This window comes from Arachis hypogaea, chromosome 4 (assembly GCF_003086295.3).
Source record: "Arachis hypogaea cultivar Tifrunner chromosome 4, arahy.Tifrunner.gnm2.J5K5, whole genome shotgun sequence".
NCBI classification, from domain to species: Eukaryota; Viridiplantae; Streptophyta; class Magnoliopsida; order Fabales; family Fabaceae; genus Arachis; species Arachis hypogaea.
In genome coordinates, this window is record NC_092039.1 from 109,220,466 (window position 1) to 109,237,277 (window position 16,812).

At 33.0% G+C, this 16,812-nt stretch overlaps 2 protein-coding genes across 4 annotated transcripts; one reads left to right on the forward strand and one right to left on the reverse strand.

Annotated features, from left to right (window-relative positions):
- Nucleotides 1-5,194: 5,194 nt before the first annotated feature.
- LOC112797204 (protein FATTY ACID EXPORT 3, chloroplastic) lies at nucleotides 5,195-9,056 on the forward strand. Of its 3 annotated transcripts, none has more exons than XM_025840021.3 (7): nucleotides 5,195-5,802; nucleotides 6,225-6,618; nucleotides 7,271-7,438; nucleotides 7,768-7,814; nucleotides 7,930-7,958; nucleotides 8,405-8,507; nucleotides 8,640-9,056. In XM_025840021.3, the coding sequence occupies exons 1-6, from the start codon at nucleotides 5,563-5,565 to the stop codon at nucleotides 8,493-8,495; spliced, it is 969 nt and encodes a 322-aa protein (XP_025695806.1). In that variant the 5' UTR covers nucleotides 5,195-5,562; the 3' UTR covers nucleotides 8,496-8,507; nucleotides 8,640-9,056. The 3 variants fall into 3 exon arrangements, with proteins under 3 accessions (XP_025695806.1, XP_025695805.1, XP_025695804.1); XM_025840020.3 differs by having other exon boundaries at nucleotides 5,214-5,802; nucleotides 8,630-9,056; XM_025840019.3 differs by having other exon boundaries at nucleotides 5,214-5,802; nucleotides 8,646-9,056.
- A 436-nt stretch (nucleotides 9,057-9,492) lies between these two features.
- Nucleotides 9,493-15,385, reverse strand: LOC112797202 (vacuolar-sorting receptor 1). The gene is made up of 12 exons (XM_025840018.3): nucleotides 14,643-15,385; nucleotides 13,291-13,986; nucleotides 12,754-12,842; nucleotides 12,572-12,641; nucleotides 12,400-12,483; nucleotides 12,232-12,308; nucleotides 12,046-12,127; nucleotides 11,612-11,694; nucleotides 11,435-11,501; nucleotides 11,173-11,301; nucleotides 10,882-10,988; nucleotides 9,493-9,955 (listed from the first exon to the last, which is right to left on the reverse strand). Exons 1-12 carry the CDS (start codon nucleotides 14,947-14,949, stop codon nucleotides 9,860-9,862), a joined length of 1,887 nt encoding a protein of 628 aa, XP_025695803.1. The 5' UTR covers nucleotides 14,950-15,385; the 3' UTR covers nucleotides 9,493-9,859.
- Nucleotides 15,386-16,812: the final 1,427 nt, after the last annotated feature.

Here is a 16,812-nt window from a genome sequence, read left to right on the forward strand (position 1 = left end):
AAATATATTGTGTGCTGACAGATATTGTTGTAAGCCAAAGTTTTTATCCTTAAGTAATTTATTGGTTTTGATAAATAATTCAGTTTATCTGTTAGTTTGTTAAATTCATTTGCATGAAGAAATAAATTAAAAATGTGTTTTTCTTACTGATTGAATGTTAATGAATTTTTGTTCAAATCTGAGTTAAATTCGGTTCATTTGGGAATTGAGTTAGGTTCACTTGACACTAATACTAAGTATTCACCAAATATATTATTCCTTAAGAAATTCAGTTCATCATTTAGTTTAATTTGATTCATTTGCGATTTAATTGAGGTTCATTTTGCAGAATATAATGTTGGGACTCTATAACAAGAAATACATTGATCCAAACACTAAGAAGGCTTAACGGATCACTCAATATAAGGACTACCTTCCTTTTTTTACAAAAGAAAATTGGCATCGCATCCATTTGTAAGTTGTGATTTTTAAAACTTCTTTAATAATTATGCCGCTTGCCATCATTTAGACTGGAATATTCTATCATTTTTCAAAACTTCAGCTGTTTGTACCAGTTTGTCATAGAGGACATTGGTGGTTGTGGATTGCCGATGCTAAGAAGAAGGCCTTTTATATGCTTGATCCTGTCAAAAAAAAGAAAGATAAAATACCTCAATCAAGAATAACTTTAAACAAATTTGTTGTAAGTTATTTACATAATACATATTTATGTTGTAAATGATCTCTTATTTCTAGCCATTATCAATAACTTTTTGTATCCTTTTCAGGGCTTAATAGTATCGATGAGAGTTTATGCTGGGACAGAACCTTTGATGGAGGACGGAGAGGGCATTGAAGCACCATGTATCACGATCAGTAGTCAACGAACAAAGTAAAATCTTTCTTTGCTATGGAGCTTTTATTAATGTGTTTTATTGTGTATTCTATTAATCATATTTTACTTTCTTATTTTTTTCTTAGTTATGATTGCGAGATATATGTGATGAAGTGGCTAGAAATAATTGATCCTGAAAATATTAAAAAAGGAAAGTATAAATGTAAAAACTGGAAACATGTAAGTAATTTCTAAAATAATTTATTTCGGTTCATTTCTTATTTTATTTGAGTTCAAATTAAGCAATTTCTTTCACTTGTATTGTAGGAAGAAATAGATGCTTTCAGATGAAAATGTGGTCCAACACTCCAACCATTCTCTTGCACAAGATAAATAAATTGAGAAATAAAGTCATTCAGACATCTGAAGCGATAAGACTTCCAAAACCATCTGCTGCCCTTTTAAGCCCTTTTTGTAAATTCACATGTGGGGATATAGAAAGTAAACAAATTATAGTTTCTTTGACTTAGCATAAAGAATTGTAATTAACACTACTTTATTTAACTTCTTGTAAAAAAAATACACTTCTTCTTTAATGTATATATGTTAATGTTAATGTAAATATTAATGTTAAATGTTACTGTTAATGTATATATTTATTGAAACTGTCTGGGCTACTGTTTTGAATAAATCTATGTTCACAATGGATAAATTCAATGTATTTATAAAACATCAAGAACCCTAAAAACACTAATGAACTAAAATTAATGCACTAAATGAACCGAAAAAGGTATATATCACTATTCAATTTCAGAAACACTTAAACTGTTTGAATAACACAATTGCAGAAAGCTAATTTAAAAAACAAAAAAGTGACTATTCAGTAAAAACATACCATGAATGAAAATTAACTCCCTAGAATTCAAATGAACCGAAATTTGTTCATACATAAATCAAAATTTATATTAATAAAAACTAAAACTTCTATAATTCTCTCCGGAATAATTCATATAGTGTGCATCATAAAGGCTGGAACTTGACTAAATCATTGATCCACCATCTAAAAGGTTCAACTGCAAAAATAAAAAATAAAAAAATAAGTTATATATTAGCAAAATGCACAAACAAATCTTTTCTAATCAAAAGCAAATCAATGTTGCCTCGCTTAGAGCTGGTTTTTTTTTTCCTTTTCTTTGTTGCATTTGAGATCTTTTTTCCATATTTGATTCCAATCCGTTCTTGGGATGACCTCTTATTCTAAAATGTGGGGGCTTTGAAGGTCGTTAACATCACTCAATGTCGCGTCTTCGTGAGATAACGAACTTTTACCTTTACTTTTTGCTTGATATTCTTGCATCTCCACTATGACATTATCAAAATCTCAGTGCAGAATTCCAGTCAGCTCCTTGGATTTTGACGCAAATTCGCAAATATTATGTGATCGAAATATCAAATCGTCAAATCTCTTACTTCTCGGCTCTAATAGAGGCTCGTCTTGGCTGCTCTTAATATGTGTGTGCCTCCTCTTTATATTCTTACTCGAGCATTCCAATATATATTTTGGTGCCAGTTTATCTACTCGTTCAAAGCTTAAGACACTCAGAGAATGACGACATAGTATACCTCTTGACTCAAACAACAAGCACTGGCACTTTACTTCTCGTGATACTGCGTCGTAAGTAACAAAAAACTTATTGAATGTGGACTTAGAAACCTGCTCTACAACTTCGTATGTCATAAAACCTAGAGTGAAATGCATTGATCCTGTGATGCAATTCACCTTTCCTCTGAATTGTGCTTGAACTTTTCTGAACTTCTCGTGAGTATATACATGTTGAAATTGAGCCTCTATAGCTGATTTTGTTGCACACGGTATCACGGTGTGAAAATCTGCAGTATCAAATTATCTCTCTCTTTGCTCTCTGCTTGCTAGGCGATTATTGTATTGGTTCACAAATTGAATCAAGGAGCTATTTCATGTGATAAACTTGTTAAAAAATGCATAATGCTCTCACTCCTTTGTGTTCTAGTGCTTCTCATCGCGGCCCAAAAATGGTGATCCAGATAAATTGGAATTCATAAATGACGATCTTCAAATAGCTCTACAAAATGAACAAAAAACAGACGCAAGAATGAACCGAACGTTATACTCGTTTTCACTGAAAAAGTAACAGCATCAAATAATTAGAATTAAGTACTTGAAAGCCACTTATTGCCGCTAACACCGTACTTTGTGACAAAATCATTCTAATTTCTATCGAATGCATCTTTTGTAAACGAGTTCTAAACAACATGGCTCATCTCTTATTTGATTTTTTCGTGTTGCTTATAGCTGTTTAATTTTCTTGAGACCTTCTTCATGATATGCCAAATGCACCACCTGTGAATTGTTGTTGGCATACACATCTCAATATCCTTTTGCATCGATGCGCATTGATCGATAAGAATCCCTTTTGGTGCCTTCCCTCCCATGCAATGAAGCCAACATTCGAATAGCCATTTGAATGATTGGATGTCCTCATTTTTCATCAAAGCGCATTTGAGAAGTGTCAACTGACCGTGGTGATTCACGCCCACAAAAGAACCAAAAACCAGATTGTACCTACAAAAATGGACACTCAGAACATTTAGAAACCAAAATTTGTAGGCTTTGTGAACCGAAAACTATATCACAGTGAACTAAATGCCTGTTTGTATTGTAAGTGGTATCAAATCAAACATCTCCAAAATACTCATATGTAGTTCTGCTTCTTACATCAGCTTAAAATGCATTTTTGATGGAGTGATCACCTTCAAAGTTAAGTTCGAAAAAGAAATTTTGATTCTTCTCTTTTATTCTTAATAAGTACTTGCCAAATTTTTTGGCATCGTCTTGTCCGGAAACATTTCGTACTTCCCTTATAATGTAATTCCTCACGCCTTTTTTTATAAAACTTAGTTCGCGATGACAGCCTGCTGCTGCTACGAATGACTGATATGTTTTACTTGGTCTGATCCCGACTTTCTCATTGTATCAATAGTGCGACACACAAACATGCTTAGCTCCTTGTGTTGTTTGAGCATCTCTGCTCGATCTAGACAACAAGAGTGTGAATCATTCAGAACAACTTTGAAAATTATCCAAAGACCAATGTCCTTCAATAAATGTACATAAATCCTGGCTGGACAGTTTATTGGAGCTGAGGGGTTCGTCTTCAGAGTTGGAGATATCTTGGATTTCCATTTCTCCTCTCTACTACATGTAATTAGTTGATTCTTAATCTTATCTCCCTTCCGAGTCGTATTCTTTATTTTGGTAGAAAAACTGGCAAGTTTGGAATAATCTTTGTAGAACTTTCTAACTTCTTCCAGTGTCTTGAAAGTCATCCTAACCTTTGGGACAAATTGTTCATCCACAACACACCTGGACTGTAAAATGAACTGAAAATATTATTAAAGTGAAACCATTATATAATGTCAAATGAACCAAACATTTGTCCATTATATAAATTTGAACTCAGAAACACCTGCGTTTAGAATGAACCGAAAATATTATCAAAGCGAAACCACTGCATAATACTAAATGAATCAAATATTGTCCATTATATAAATTCAAATTCAAAACACCTGCGTCTAGAATGAATCGAGAAATACCATCAAAACAAACCAATGTACAATTCCAAATGAACAGAAAATTGTATTCATAAACAATTGAATTTAGTGATTGTATTCCTTTTAATTCAATTCAAAATTGACTAATCCAAATCCCATCCACTTGATTCGATTCAGAAGAATAATCTAAATCGCTCACATTCAACTGATTTGAAGTTGAATCATTCATTATTTTGATACGCTATTGAAATCTAAAAGTGAAGAAGTAATCTGAAATCTAAAAACGAAGAAGATAAATGCAATGCAGATCGAAGAAGAAAGCGAAGAAGAATAGGAAGAAGATAAATGCAATGCAGATCGAAGCAGAAAACAAAAAAGAAAACGAAGAAGAATACGAAGCAGAAAAGAACACGAGAGCTTTACGTTGAAGAAGAAAAACTCTACGTTGAGATAGAAGAACGAAGAGAAGGTATACGTTAAGAAAGAGAAAATCTAGGTTAAAGAAGAAGCCTTACGTTAATAAAAAAGGGACGCATAATCGAAAAAGGACTTGGTTAAAAAAATTACATAAATGTGAAACATTATTGATGTCAAATATACTATACTACTAAAGCAATCAAAGATAGATTAAACAATAATTCACATCAAATCAGAATCATATAATGAATCATGAATCATGAATCATGAATAATAATAATAATAATAATAATAATAATAATAATAATAATAATAATAATAATAATAATAATAATAATAATATATTTTCCCCTTTTTTTCTACGAAAGCACAAAAAATGTGTCCTATGAATATTGATGAGGTGTCACGGTCCTAGGACTTGTTCTTCGCTCTCATTTTCTCCCAAACAAAGCCGAAGAAACGCAACAACTACCACCAAAACGCACAGATAGCAATACAAGCACACTCTTTCTCTCTTCTTTCTTTCTCTCTGGTTTGGGACTTTTCACAAACACCTTTGGTCCCTTCCCTTTCACTTCCCATTCTTCTCTTCCTTTAATATACAAAAATCCCCTACCCTCTTTCTCACTCCATTCCTTTCTTCAACCCTCGTATTCTTCGCCACTCTTCAATCCCCAATCTTTTATTCTCTTTGTCTCTCTCTCTCTCTCTGTTCTGTTTTACAAAGAGGCTCGTTTTCAATGATGAGTTTCACCATGGATTCCGTTTCGGTCTTAAACCTTAAACTCGCCACTACTCATGTCTCCGTTCCGTTCCACAAGCTTCCCCATTGCTTAAGCTTCGACCCTTTGCTCAGAACTCGCGCTTGCAGAGTCTCACTCGCTGTTCCTCAACACGTTGGAGCTGGATTTCTTACCCTGAATGGACGGAACGTTCGGGGCCCTTTAACTGTTGTTTTCGCAGCTCCTCATGAGGAATCGGTGAGTTGACAAAAGAACGAGCTTTATTAGTTTTGTGAAAGTGGGGTGTTGTAGCTCAAATGCCATTGGTCAATGCGTATTTCAAATATACAGTTTAGAATTTATTGTTGTTGTTGTTATGTTGCAATTACATTGCAGAATTTGAGGGAAATCGCAGTAAAGTGTGGCTGCAATAGAAATTTGCATAGAACTCCATAGATAGCAATGTTGCAGCTGCTGTTGCGGTTGCAAATAGCAATTTGCATTCTGCATATGGAAGTTAGTTGCAGATGTTTTTTTGAACAAATTTTATCTACGAAGGCTTTTAATTATAACCTATTTCGAATTTAAAATAAGCTAAAATAAAAGGTACACTTAGTTTCCAAATTGGTGAATTTAGCGTGAGTATTCTATGTGCTAATATGGATTGAGAAAATGTGTAGGAGCATCGCAAGATTGAAGTGGAGGAGGAAGATGGTGAGTTACCCAAGGTTGGTTCTGAGGAATCACAGGAAGCATGGAAGCAGGCTGTGGATACCTTCAAAGAACAAGCCTTGAAATTTCAAGGAATTTCACAAGAGGCATATGAACTGTATTCTAAGAAGGCGATTGTCGTTCTGAAAGATACTGCAGAACAGCTGAAGATACAGGCTGATAAGGCAAGGCATGACTTGAGTGTGGCAGCGAAGGAAATCACTGAGGAAGGCAAAGAGTACATCTCCACTGCCACTGAGAATTCGCCCGAGGTGAAGGAGATTGTGGAAACATTTACCTCCCCAAGTGATGATCTCAGCAGAATATCTGGAGTTAGAGATTTCTACGTTGGTGTACCTTATGGTATGTAATATATTGTGTGGTGGAATTTAAATGGTAAAATAATTTCTGGAATTTTATGATTGTTCTGGAGAGTCTACTTCCTAAGACTAAGATAATGTTGAACCTATGATAAGAGGCATTTAAATGTTAGATGATGATCCCTTTTTCCCTGTTGTATATGTTGTTCTCGTAGCCAGTGGAGTCTTTAGGTAAGGGACATGCAAAAATAGGACAATGATCCTGATTGTCTAGGTAGTATGTGGCTAACTTGAGAAGAGTTGATCTGGTGGTATAGATTATTATAGATTGAGGAGGAGAGATGAGTTGGTCATCCTCCCCTTGTACAGAGTTATTTGCACCTGATGAAGATTAGGATTGATACATGATAGAGATTATTAGCCTTTGTAGGACTTGCATGGTGATGAGGATTGGTATTGATGAGAATTATCCACTTGTACAGTGACTCATTTGGGTACGTCATTAAATGCTTTTAGATAAATGTCTATGCGAAACAGGCATCGTGTCATTACATGGTTTGAAAGAGATGTCCAAAGTGAAATTGCATATTGCAATGATATGACTCCTATTATGCTGCCTGACAAGATTTTATTGCACTATTTTCCCTTCCCATTTTCCTAGTTTAATATTTTTATTATTTTCGTAATCTTTGCAGGTTTATTACTGTCTCTTGGTGGCTTCCTTAACTTTATGTTCACCGGAAGCCTTGCAGCCATAAGGTTTGGGGTGATTCTAGGTGGTGTGCTCTTGGCTTTTAGCATTTCAAGTCTTAGAGCATATAAAAGAGGACACCTTTCTCCTCTAGCTTTGAAAGGCCAAGCAGGTAAAATTTTGTGCATTATATAGAACGAAAATGCTGCATAAAAAACAATTGCAAAACTAAGTGGGCTATAAAAATATGAGTGTTAGATATTCATCCTTGTTATGTTTTGATAAGGAGGATATACAATTTTCATCAACAATCATAGGACATACCTTTTGAAATTAAGCTATGATGTTTCAATCCATAATGTTTATGACAGTGTCATCCTTTTTATAATTTTTTCATCCTTTTTATAATTTTTTTCCTGTAAAAAAAGTCCTTTCTCAATTATGTGTGATGAGTTGTTCTCGATTTTGCCTCTTATTCTAAATTACCTGTTGGACTTGCAGCAATCGCAGTTATATTGTTTCTCAGAGAGATACGCACAATAGGCAGAGTAAGACACTCGATATTTTAAATAGTCAATTTATCAGCACCATTATAACTTTTATACATCTTAATAACTTAAAGAAAGTTCTTATAGTATTTGTTCCTCTCTTTCTTTTCTTTAGGGATCAACGTTTTTCACTGCCTTGATCAGGTTAGTAAAACTTTAATGTTTAATTTACATGTGAACATACTTAGCTTCTTTATGGAGTTATTGTTATGATAGCTTTTGCTGTTTTCCAATCCTTGCCTTTCCCCTTGTGATTTTTAACCATGAAATGGTTTCTAGGAGAAACATAAGCAGTGGTGAATTAATAAACAAAACTTTATTACTGCTACAAATGATGATATTATACATAAGCAGTGTTGGATATGAACGGTCAGAGAACACACACACACACACTGATAGGAAATAGGTTAACCTCTAGATATTCACTTCTCTGAGACTTAGAAAGTTGTGAGCAGTGATAGTTTGACATTACTGAATATAAGAAAATAATGTAAATTTTGACTTTATACATGACTTCTAAACCTTTTTCCATCTTCCAAAATACATCATATTTTGTGTGACAATGATGTTTAACATCTGCATTTATGCAGTGGTGTGGCAGCAGCATTTTTCGTCTATAGGTGGATTCTGGATGGTAATCAACAAAAGGACTCCAACTTGGGAAGTGAAGCAGAAAGCTAGATTCGTGATAAGGTTAGCCTATTAAAAGATCATATATATTACTAAGTTGCATAATTTTAATATCTGCAATTCTACATGGGGCATGGTCAGAAACTGGAAACTTTTTGTATGATTATTTATTGTGTTTGATATAGTGATTTACAGCTACAGGCTGGATGGTCAGATTCACTGCTGCTGATTGCTATGGGTTCATGCATGGAAATTGAGCTTGGAGAAATCTAGATGTAGTTTCAGGTTTACTTGCTTTTGTAACTGTGGTGATGTTTCAGGGAAATCAAATTTAGTAATATTTCACGTTGTGGTATACAACCTCTCCTCTGAGGTGGGATATCATGAAGCTACTGTTATTTTTTGGTATTTAATCCCTTGTAAGTTGTAACCTTGCATATATGGTAGCATGGGGAGAGCAACCTTGGTCTGCTTGGTTACAGTTTTTTCTACAATACAAGTCTGAGGGAATATACCTTTCATCTCACTGTTTAAAAAATTATGTTGTTTAGAGCTTTGTCTTCCCAAACAGATAATAATTATAATGATCATGATTGATTTCTTTCAACAAAATATGCAAAGATTGTATAAATGCCAATAATTTGATGCAATGTTATTGTAGCCTACTACCCTAGCTGTGCATCTCCTTTATAATTATCTTTTGAATTAAATCCAATTATTCAAACCCTAAGGCATAGCCTTGGGAATGATTCAGATCTTTGGCTGAAATTCCCTTGTTAACGACGATGTATCCTTTGAATTGTATCGTTACCAAAAATAAGAACCATTTTTTCTTAGCAAACTTGATATGATTCAGAGTTTTACAAAAACTTGCTTTTGATGAATGAAACATTTTTCAAAAGAATTAATGCATTTGAACTTTTGGAACATATGATATAAATATGTCCCTATACTGGTAACCTTTGAATAGACTAGTTTTATCAAAATGGCTTATATTAACTCATAAAGACAAGTTTAATTTGTAACTCAACAAAAATAGACCTGCAAATTTTACTTAAAATACATTTACTACCATGTTATTAGTAAAAATACTCACATAAAGGAGACCATGAGAATGACATTAAGATACTAACTACACTAGAAAGAGAAGAATGCATAATGTCAACCATTTAGTATTCAAAATTTACAATACTCATAACAAAAAGCGGACACCATCCACTTAGAGAAAGAGTGAGAGAGAGAGGTTTTAAATACAAGGGGAAAATGACCGAAAGGATGATCATACTAAACTCCTGAGCATGCTACTAAGAGCCTCAAATATAGCATGAGCTTAATCATCTTCCTTAGTAAACAGCTCTAGTGTTTTCCAACGATTCATTTTAATCAACTCCATAAATGGAGGACACCAAGATGTTCTAGATATCATGATGGAGTTGACTGGGGACCTCAGGTTGATTGTCCAAGGGCATGTATTGAGCCATGATTTGCCTTATCTCAGAATCCATATATCTCTGCACAAAATCATAATATAATACAAAATCAAATCAAATGCAACCAACATTTTTAATATATTAGACATCTTTGGTTATAACAAGACTCTTTTAGAAGACAATAGTAGAGCCACTTCAACTAAGGTTCTTAATTACTCCTCCTGATCTAATATATCTTACATGTGTTGATAAAACTCTAGTTTCATTCTAAATAACTGTCAATTTTTTATATGTACTTCTACTGTTATAATGGGGATATGAGATATTTGGGGCATAATTTTTTTTCCTTAAGATATTAATTATAAGACTTGGAACGCAAAACCTCTTAGATGTAATCTAAAATACTTATAACCTTGACCAACCTTATATTTATTATTAAAAATATTTAATTTATAGAAGAGCTATTATTAAATAATAAATACACACTATTAATAGGCACAGACGTGACTATTAATACACTAGTCAAGATAACATTAATTAGTTTTTTCTTTTCCGTAGCAACCTCAATTTATTCGTGATCATGGTTCTGAAAATCAGACCAAACAGGCTAGTTCAACCGAGAACCGGTCACCTCAACAGTTCGGTTTAGGCAAAAAAAAAAAAACGGCTGCAAAAAATGGGTAAAAAAACAAGTAAAGGTGGTCAAAAGCCGGTGAATCAGTTGAATCGATGAGGGTTTTTTAATGAAAAAATCGGTTAATTTTTTTAAGTCATTTTTTTGGAAAATATAGATATATTTATATAAAAATGTAGTATTGTATTATATCCGGATTGAATCTCAGTTGAACCTTAAAACATTTAAACCTCTAACTTTCAAAACCTTGTTCGTGATTTAAATGATCATCTGTTTTTGACAGTTATATCAAAATGGAGAAAGTAGTCTGCTGTCTCAATCTGGCATTAACACATTTTTAAAGGACTAAAGATCAAGCCTGCAAGAACCATACCTGGATTCTAATCTTGTAAAATGCATATCCAGCAACACCAGCAACAGCCGCAACGAGGATGATCATTCCGAGAAAGTTCCCACCAGACATTGAAGCAGTGTACTTACCTGCATTGATAGATAAGAAAATAATGAAAAATAATTCATTGAAAAACAAAATAATGAATAATAAATAAATTATTCTTGAATGCAAGTTTGGATCTGATCAATTTCTTCCTAGAGAAAAACTTGACACTTCCCAGATAGAAAAAGAAATTCTCAAAAGTAGATTGAAATAATAAAGAAATCTTACCCATGCAAACATCATTCTCTTGTGAGTAGAACAAACCGCTACCACATTTACACTCATAACTTCCCCAAGTGTTCTTGCATTTGCATTGTGGGCATTGGCACTTCAATTTTTCTTCACACTCATCAATATCTGCAACATAATCAACAACACAAAAAGATACAACATACCTTATCAGAATTTGACTAGACTAGTAACTCCTACAAAAATGCGTAGTTATTAACCGGATGCTAGAATAATTCACTGAATTTACAACAGTAAGTACCTTCACATTTGTTGATACCGTCGCCTTTGAACCCAGGTGGACACTTGCAACCTTTCGTGTGGTCATCCTGCGTGATCAATCCCGAAAACCGATGACAGTTAATATCTCTAGCATAATGGCCTTTTGGGACAACTCCTAACCAAGAAAATTCACAAAAAGCTGCACATGATAACTTACAATGCAAGCTGAGTAAACCTTGCCCTCTTGGGTTCCCTTCCAGCAACCTCCATTGTTGATTGCGCACCTCAAGGCTCCTGAAGCTGTTAAAGAAGTTTGAAGTCATGGATGGAAAAGAAATTAGGTAATATGACAGTTAACAACTATTACTACTAAAGCCTTGTTCTAATTGGAGGATTCAAACAACCCAATCAAGATTCAACCACCATCTCTAAGAATTGTATTAGCCCATCGACTCCCAATAAAAGGTTTTGCAGAGTCTTTATAACATGGATCAAAGTAACGAGATGATGATTGCTTTTTAAAGACTAAAACAATGAAAAGCTCATTAATCTTTGGAAACGCATTTATTTTCTGTTTGTATTCTTTTTGGTGTCAATGGATTTTGCAATGCACCAAATGGAGAATTTATCTACATTCAGAAGCCAACTTACCTTCACAGTGTGTATATCCATCACCAACAAATTTCACATTTTGTACAATAGGGCATTCACATACTCTTCCTCGGAAAGTGTCCTGTAAGATATGCAGATAGTTAGGCAATAAAAACTCCATATTAAGCAATAACATAAAAAACGATAATTAACAATGTGCCTGACAAGGTTCAGTTAACCAAATACCCGGCATGCAGTAATGTTAGCAGATTTGTCTTGCCAGCAACCACCATTATTTTCCAAACATTCATTTGTTTCCATGTCTGCAAAGAATAATCAAGAACATTTTTCACAGATGACTTTAATGTGCAAATTTAATAAACAGAGAAATTATAAAGGAGCGAAAGAAAAGACCTTGAGTTAAGCATATTGACGGTTCAGTAGTCTCTTGGAAACCAGCACAGATTGCCTTGAGAACTGCTGCTCTTGACAGCTTACCTAAAATCGAGTAAAACCGTAAAAGAAAGAATTATAAAATCGAACATGGTCAAATAGCCGTCAAGATGTTAATAGAGCTGCCTCATACCTCGATACTGTCTGTCATTTATAACAAGAGTAGGCAGTATAGTGACATCACCACGAGAGCCTTTTCCGATCTGAAACCAAAGTCAGAACAAAATGCAATATAAGCATGAATGAAAGAATGTATTAATTGATAAAAACAAGCACATAAGAACATTTAAAGAGTTTTGAGTTTAGAGTACCAACCTGTGCATCCTGTTCAGCCTTGAGAACAGGGTTTTCAACATCAGCATGAGGATCACCAACACACTCCTTAATCTTCTTCAGATTAGCACCTGTAAAGTAAATGGCAGACAAAGTAAATAAATAAATGAAGCAATTTTCTTCTAGAATGATGCCATAAACCATGTCGCCCAAATAATTTGATATCACTAAAGAAAAGTCAAAAACTAAACCAAAAACAGTGAAAACGATTAACAGTATGGCAAAGGACAAAGGTACACAATTCTTTGGTCTCAGAAAATGGCAAAATGATATAAATTTGGTCTCAGCATATACATCAATACTTCGGGCATTTAAAGAAAAACAAAATTCCTGGATACAAAATCATTTAGAGAGAACCGAAACTAAGAAATTATATTAATGCTATGAGAAATGAAAAACACATTGATCCTCTTTTTGCTGACTTGGGAAAATTAATCACAAACAGGACATCAAACACCAAAGCAAAACCACAAGCATGCCGCAAAATGTATGTGAAGAAACATGGAATGTCAAACCTACCAAGAGATGTTATAACTTGATCTGAACACTCTTCAGTGAACTTCTTGTCTTTCATCGGGCAACGGATTGCAAAGTCAGTCACATAGTCCCACCATTGCCAAGGGTTTCCACTTGCATTTGCCACTTTATAGAAGCAAGCCTGTCGTAAATTTTGAATAACAACATCTTTGCCATCATACCCTTTACTGAAATCTTGCTCGGGATCCGGAGCACAGTACCTTCCATGGTTTATGCACTGTGACTTGCACTGCTTGGTTAAAAGAAATGCTTCGGGACAATACCAAGTTATATAGCGAGGGGTGAACTGAGTAAACCCTTTCCTCTCAAGTAGCTGTGCTGCACCTTTAAAGTCCTTCAGAAACTCGATTAGATTGTCACATTTCGGCCCACACTCGTCATTACTATTTGTCCACAACTCATACTCGACTCTCTCGTCAGGATGTGGAAGAGCCTCAGTCCAATCAAGATTAATGTTAACCATCTCACCATTTGAGAGAGCGTCCTTGATTTTATCTGCAAGTGATCTGCTGATGAGGGCAGACGGAATAGTAATCTTCTCGACATAATCGCCTTTTCCAGCATTCATTTCTTCAGGTGTGTCCATTGTGATCAATGTTTCCGACCTGTCATCAGCTACAAGAATAGCTGCGGCTCCAGCATTCTGCGCATTCCATGCCTTCAAAGTGAAGAAGCAATCTACAAAATTTACCACAATAAAAATCATTGACCAGAGCCATTCTTGTGTTGAATATGTAAGTAACCAATGCGTGGATATCATCAATTTGACACAACATAATCCGAGAGATAAAATAGTAAAAAAGGCACAGAAAAATAAATAAATAAATAAATAGATAAATTTCATTCTGTTTATCATGGTTCTATTACTAAAGCGCATTTTTTAAGAAACCAAATAAACTCAGCATCCTTGATCTGAACACTAAATGCAATTTTTCTTTTGATCCAAAGTTGGTATTAAAATGGAAAACCAATTAATTAATAAGTTACCCCCAACTTTCCATTTTCCATGCTACATAATGAAAAGCATAATAAGAGCAAAATAAAACAACACCACCTCACTACACACTAAAAAGTAATAACTACCATAAATCCTAAGACAGCATGTAACCCATCTTACGCAAGCAGCCAATAAAACAAAACCCAAGATATTTTTTTACAAAACTTCCACTAATCTTTCCTTTATAGACTCAAATCCACTGCAAATTCCACACCTGATATAATAGTACATATAGATGACTAAACTAGCAAATTAGATTTTTTTTTCCCCTTTTGGACTAGTAAGAAAATTCAATATAGTTAGAAAGAGGTACTCAAAATTTATAAGAATCTCTTACCACCACGATCAACAAGAACAAAGGTGGGGTAGCTTCCAGGCTTGGTTTGAAACGAAATATCAACATCACTGAAGCTCTTGCAACCCTTCTGATTCGCCTTTGGGTACACCACAGAACCAACCATTACTCCTCCATATTTTGGAACTCCAAAATTCCCAATTGCACACTCATAACTACCCTTCAACGATTTCGGATAAGTCACCTTCAAGCTGTTCTTCTCCACCACAAACCTACCATAACAAAACCCAAATACCAAAACCCAAACACACAGCAAAAAACTCAACTTTTTGGTACCCATCTTCACCATCTTCAGTTCCAAAACAGAATGATCCAAAAGAAGAAGAACCCAGATGGAAAAAAAAAAACGATTTCTTTTATCAAAGTGCAGTGAGTGGAAGGAGAAGAGTCATTGAAGAATGTTCCAAAGAGGAAATTTTGAAGGGAACCCAGATCAGGAAAATGAAAAAATTGAAAGGAAAAAGAGTTGCTTTTTAAGGTTGAAGCATCGGAAGAGAGAGGAAAAGAATGAGAAGAAACGTTAAGAGGAAGAAGAGGTTTAGACGTGTTAGTTACGATTGAACAGCAACTGTATCTGTAAGCGTCGCCGTAGAGATTAGACAAGTTCTGTGTTTAAAGAGTCAATGAACAATTTATACAAAGATTATTTCGTCTTTCAAAAATGTTGAAAGTCACCATCGTTTTAATTGTAGAATATAGACTGATACGTAGATTCTAACCACCCTAAAAAATATTAGATTTTAATTACTAATAATAACAGCAGTTTAACTATTATCTTATCATACAATCTTTTTTTCCTTTTCTCGTCTTCTTTTTCCTCTATGGATAATTGGATAATCAAATATTGGAGTTATGTAACAAAAATTTGACTAATCTAATTTGAATTGTTTGAAATTAAAAAAACAAACACTATTATTAAGGGCGAAGCTACATTATAGAAAAGGGCAATGTCCCTGATTTAAATTTTTTACATATAAATTATATATAAATTTCAGTTTAATCTTCTCTTAAAATTTTATTTTAGTCTTATTTTATTGTGTAAATATTTTTGGCTTCATATGGAATTTGGCTCTTCTAAAATTATATTGTTACTTTAAAAAAAAATACATCAATAATCATTCTTGAATTAAGATACTGAGACTCACAAATAATAAATATTATAAATTTAAAAATAATTAAAATATCACTTTACTACTTTACTAGCTTGTCACTTTAGAAATTTTTTTTCCCTTCATATAGTATTTGTTAAAATTTAATTCAATAATTATTTAATGCATATTATCTAGATGAAAACTCAGGTACAGTTAATTTCATGTGAAGTTGATAACTAAGATGGCAAGAGGGACGAATGCACTATATAAGTTGTGGGGGCAAGTACCCCACTAACATTTTGAAAAAGTATACCAAAGTATATGTATAAATATATATGCCCCATAAAAAAAAATTATACTTGCCCCCACATTAAAAAAATTACCTATTAAATTTTGTGTTTAAATATTTTAAGAATTTTGTTAACCTATGCCATAAAAGCCAATTTTAAAAATACCATAAAAAAATATTTGACAAAAAAATTATTAATTTTTTTAATTTCAATATATTAATTATATTAAAAATTTAAAAATTTTTTATTATTATACTCTAAACATATTCTCTGAGAATACAAATTAGCTAACTCTTTCTTTCTTTTTCTCTCTCTCTCTCTCTCTATATATATATATATATATATATATATATATATATATATATATATATATATATATAATTTTTATAATTAAATTTTGATATATTATTAGTATAAAATAAATTTATACGTGTATCCAATTACGTAATGTCATGTAATAAAAAAACTATTTTTTACATTAATCGTGTAAATGATCATCTAAAAGAACATATGTAATTAAACAACCATATAAAATATTTTATGTCGTTAGTACATCAAAATTAAACTCTAATTTTTATCTAAAAGTATAAAATAAAAATATTCATTAGATCAATTTAATAAAAATAAAACATTACTAACTATAGCATTATAAATTAAGAATTTATTTAATTAAAATTTATATCCTTGAATTTTTTTACTCAAATTTATTATTATTATTATTATTATTATTATTATTATTATTATTATTATTATTATTATTATGTAGTTAAT

Bases quoted from the DNA above. Each gene is read 5' to 3' on its own strand.
- LOC112797204 (XM_025840021.3), top strand. From the start codon at position 5,563: ATGATGAGTTTCACCATGGATTCCGTTTCGGTCTTAAACCTTAAACTC. The intron at 5,803-6,224 runs GTGAGTTGACAA...GAAAATGTGTAG, and splicing joins CAGCTCCTCATGAGGAATCG to GAGCATCGCAAGATTGAAGT. The intron at 7,959-8,404 runs GTTAGTAAAACT...GCATTTATGCAG, and splicing joins TTTTTCACTGCCTTGATCAG to TGGTGTGGCAGCAGCATTTT.
- LOC112797202 (XM_025840018.3), bottom strand. From the start codon at position 14,949: ATGGTGAAGATGGGTACCAAAAAGTTGAGTTTTTTGCTGTGTGTTTGG. The intron at 11,302-11,434 runs GTACTTACTGTT...ATTATGTTGCAG, and splicing joins CGGTATCAACAAATGTGAAG to ATATTGATGAGTGTGAAGAA. The intron at 10,989-11,172 runs GTAAGATTTCTT...CTATCAATGCAG, and splicing joins AGAGAATGATGTTTGCATGG to GTAAGTACACTGCTTCAATG.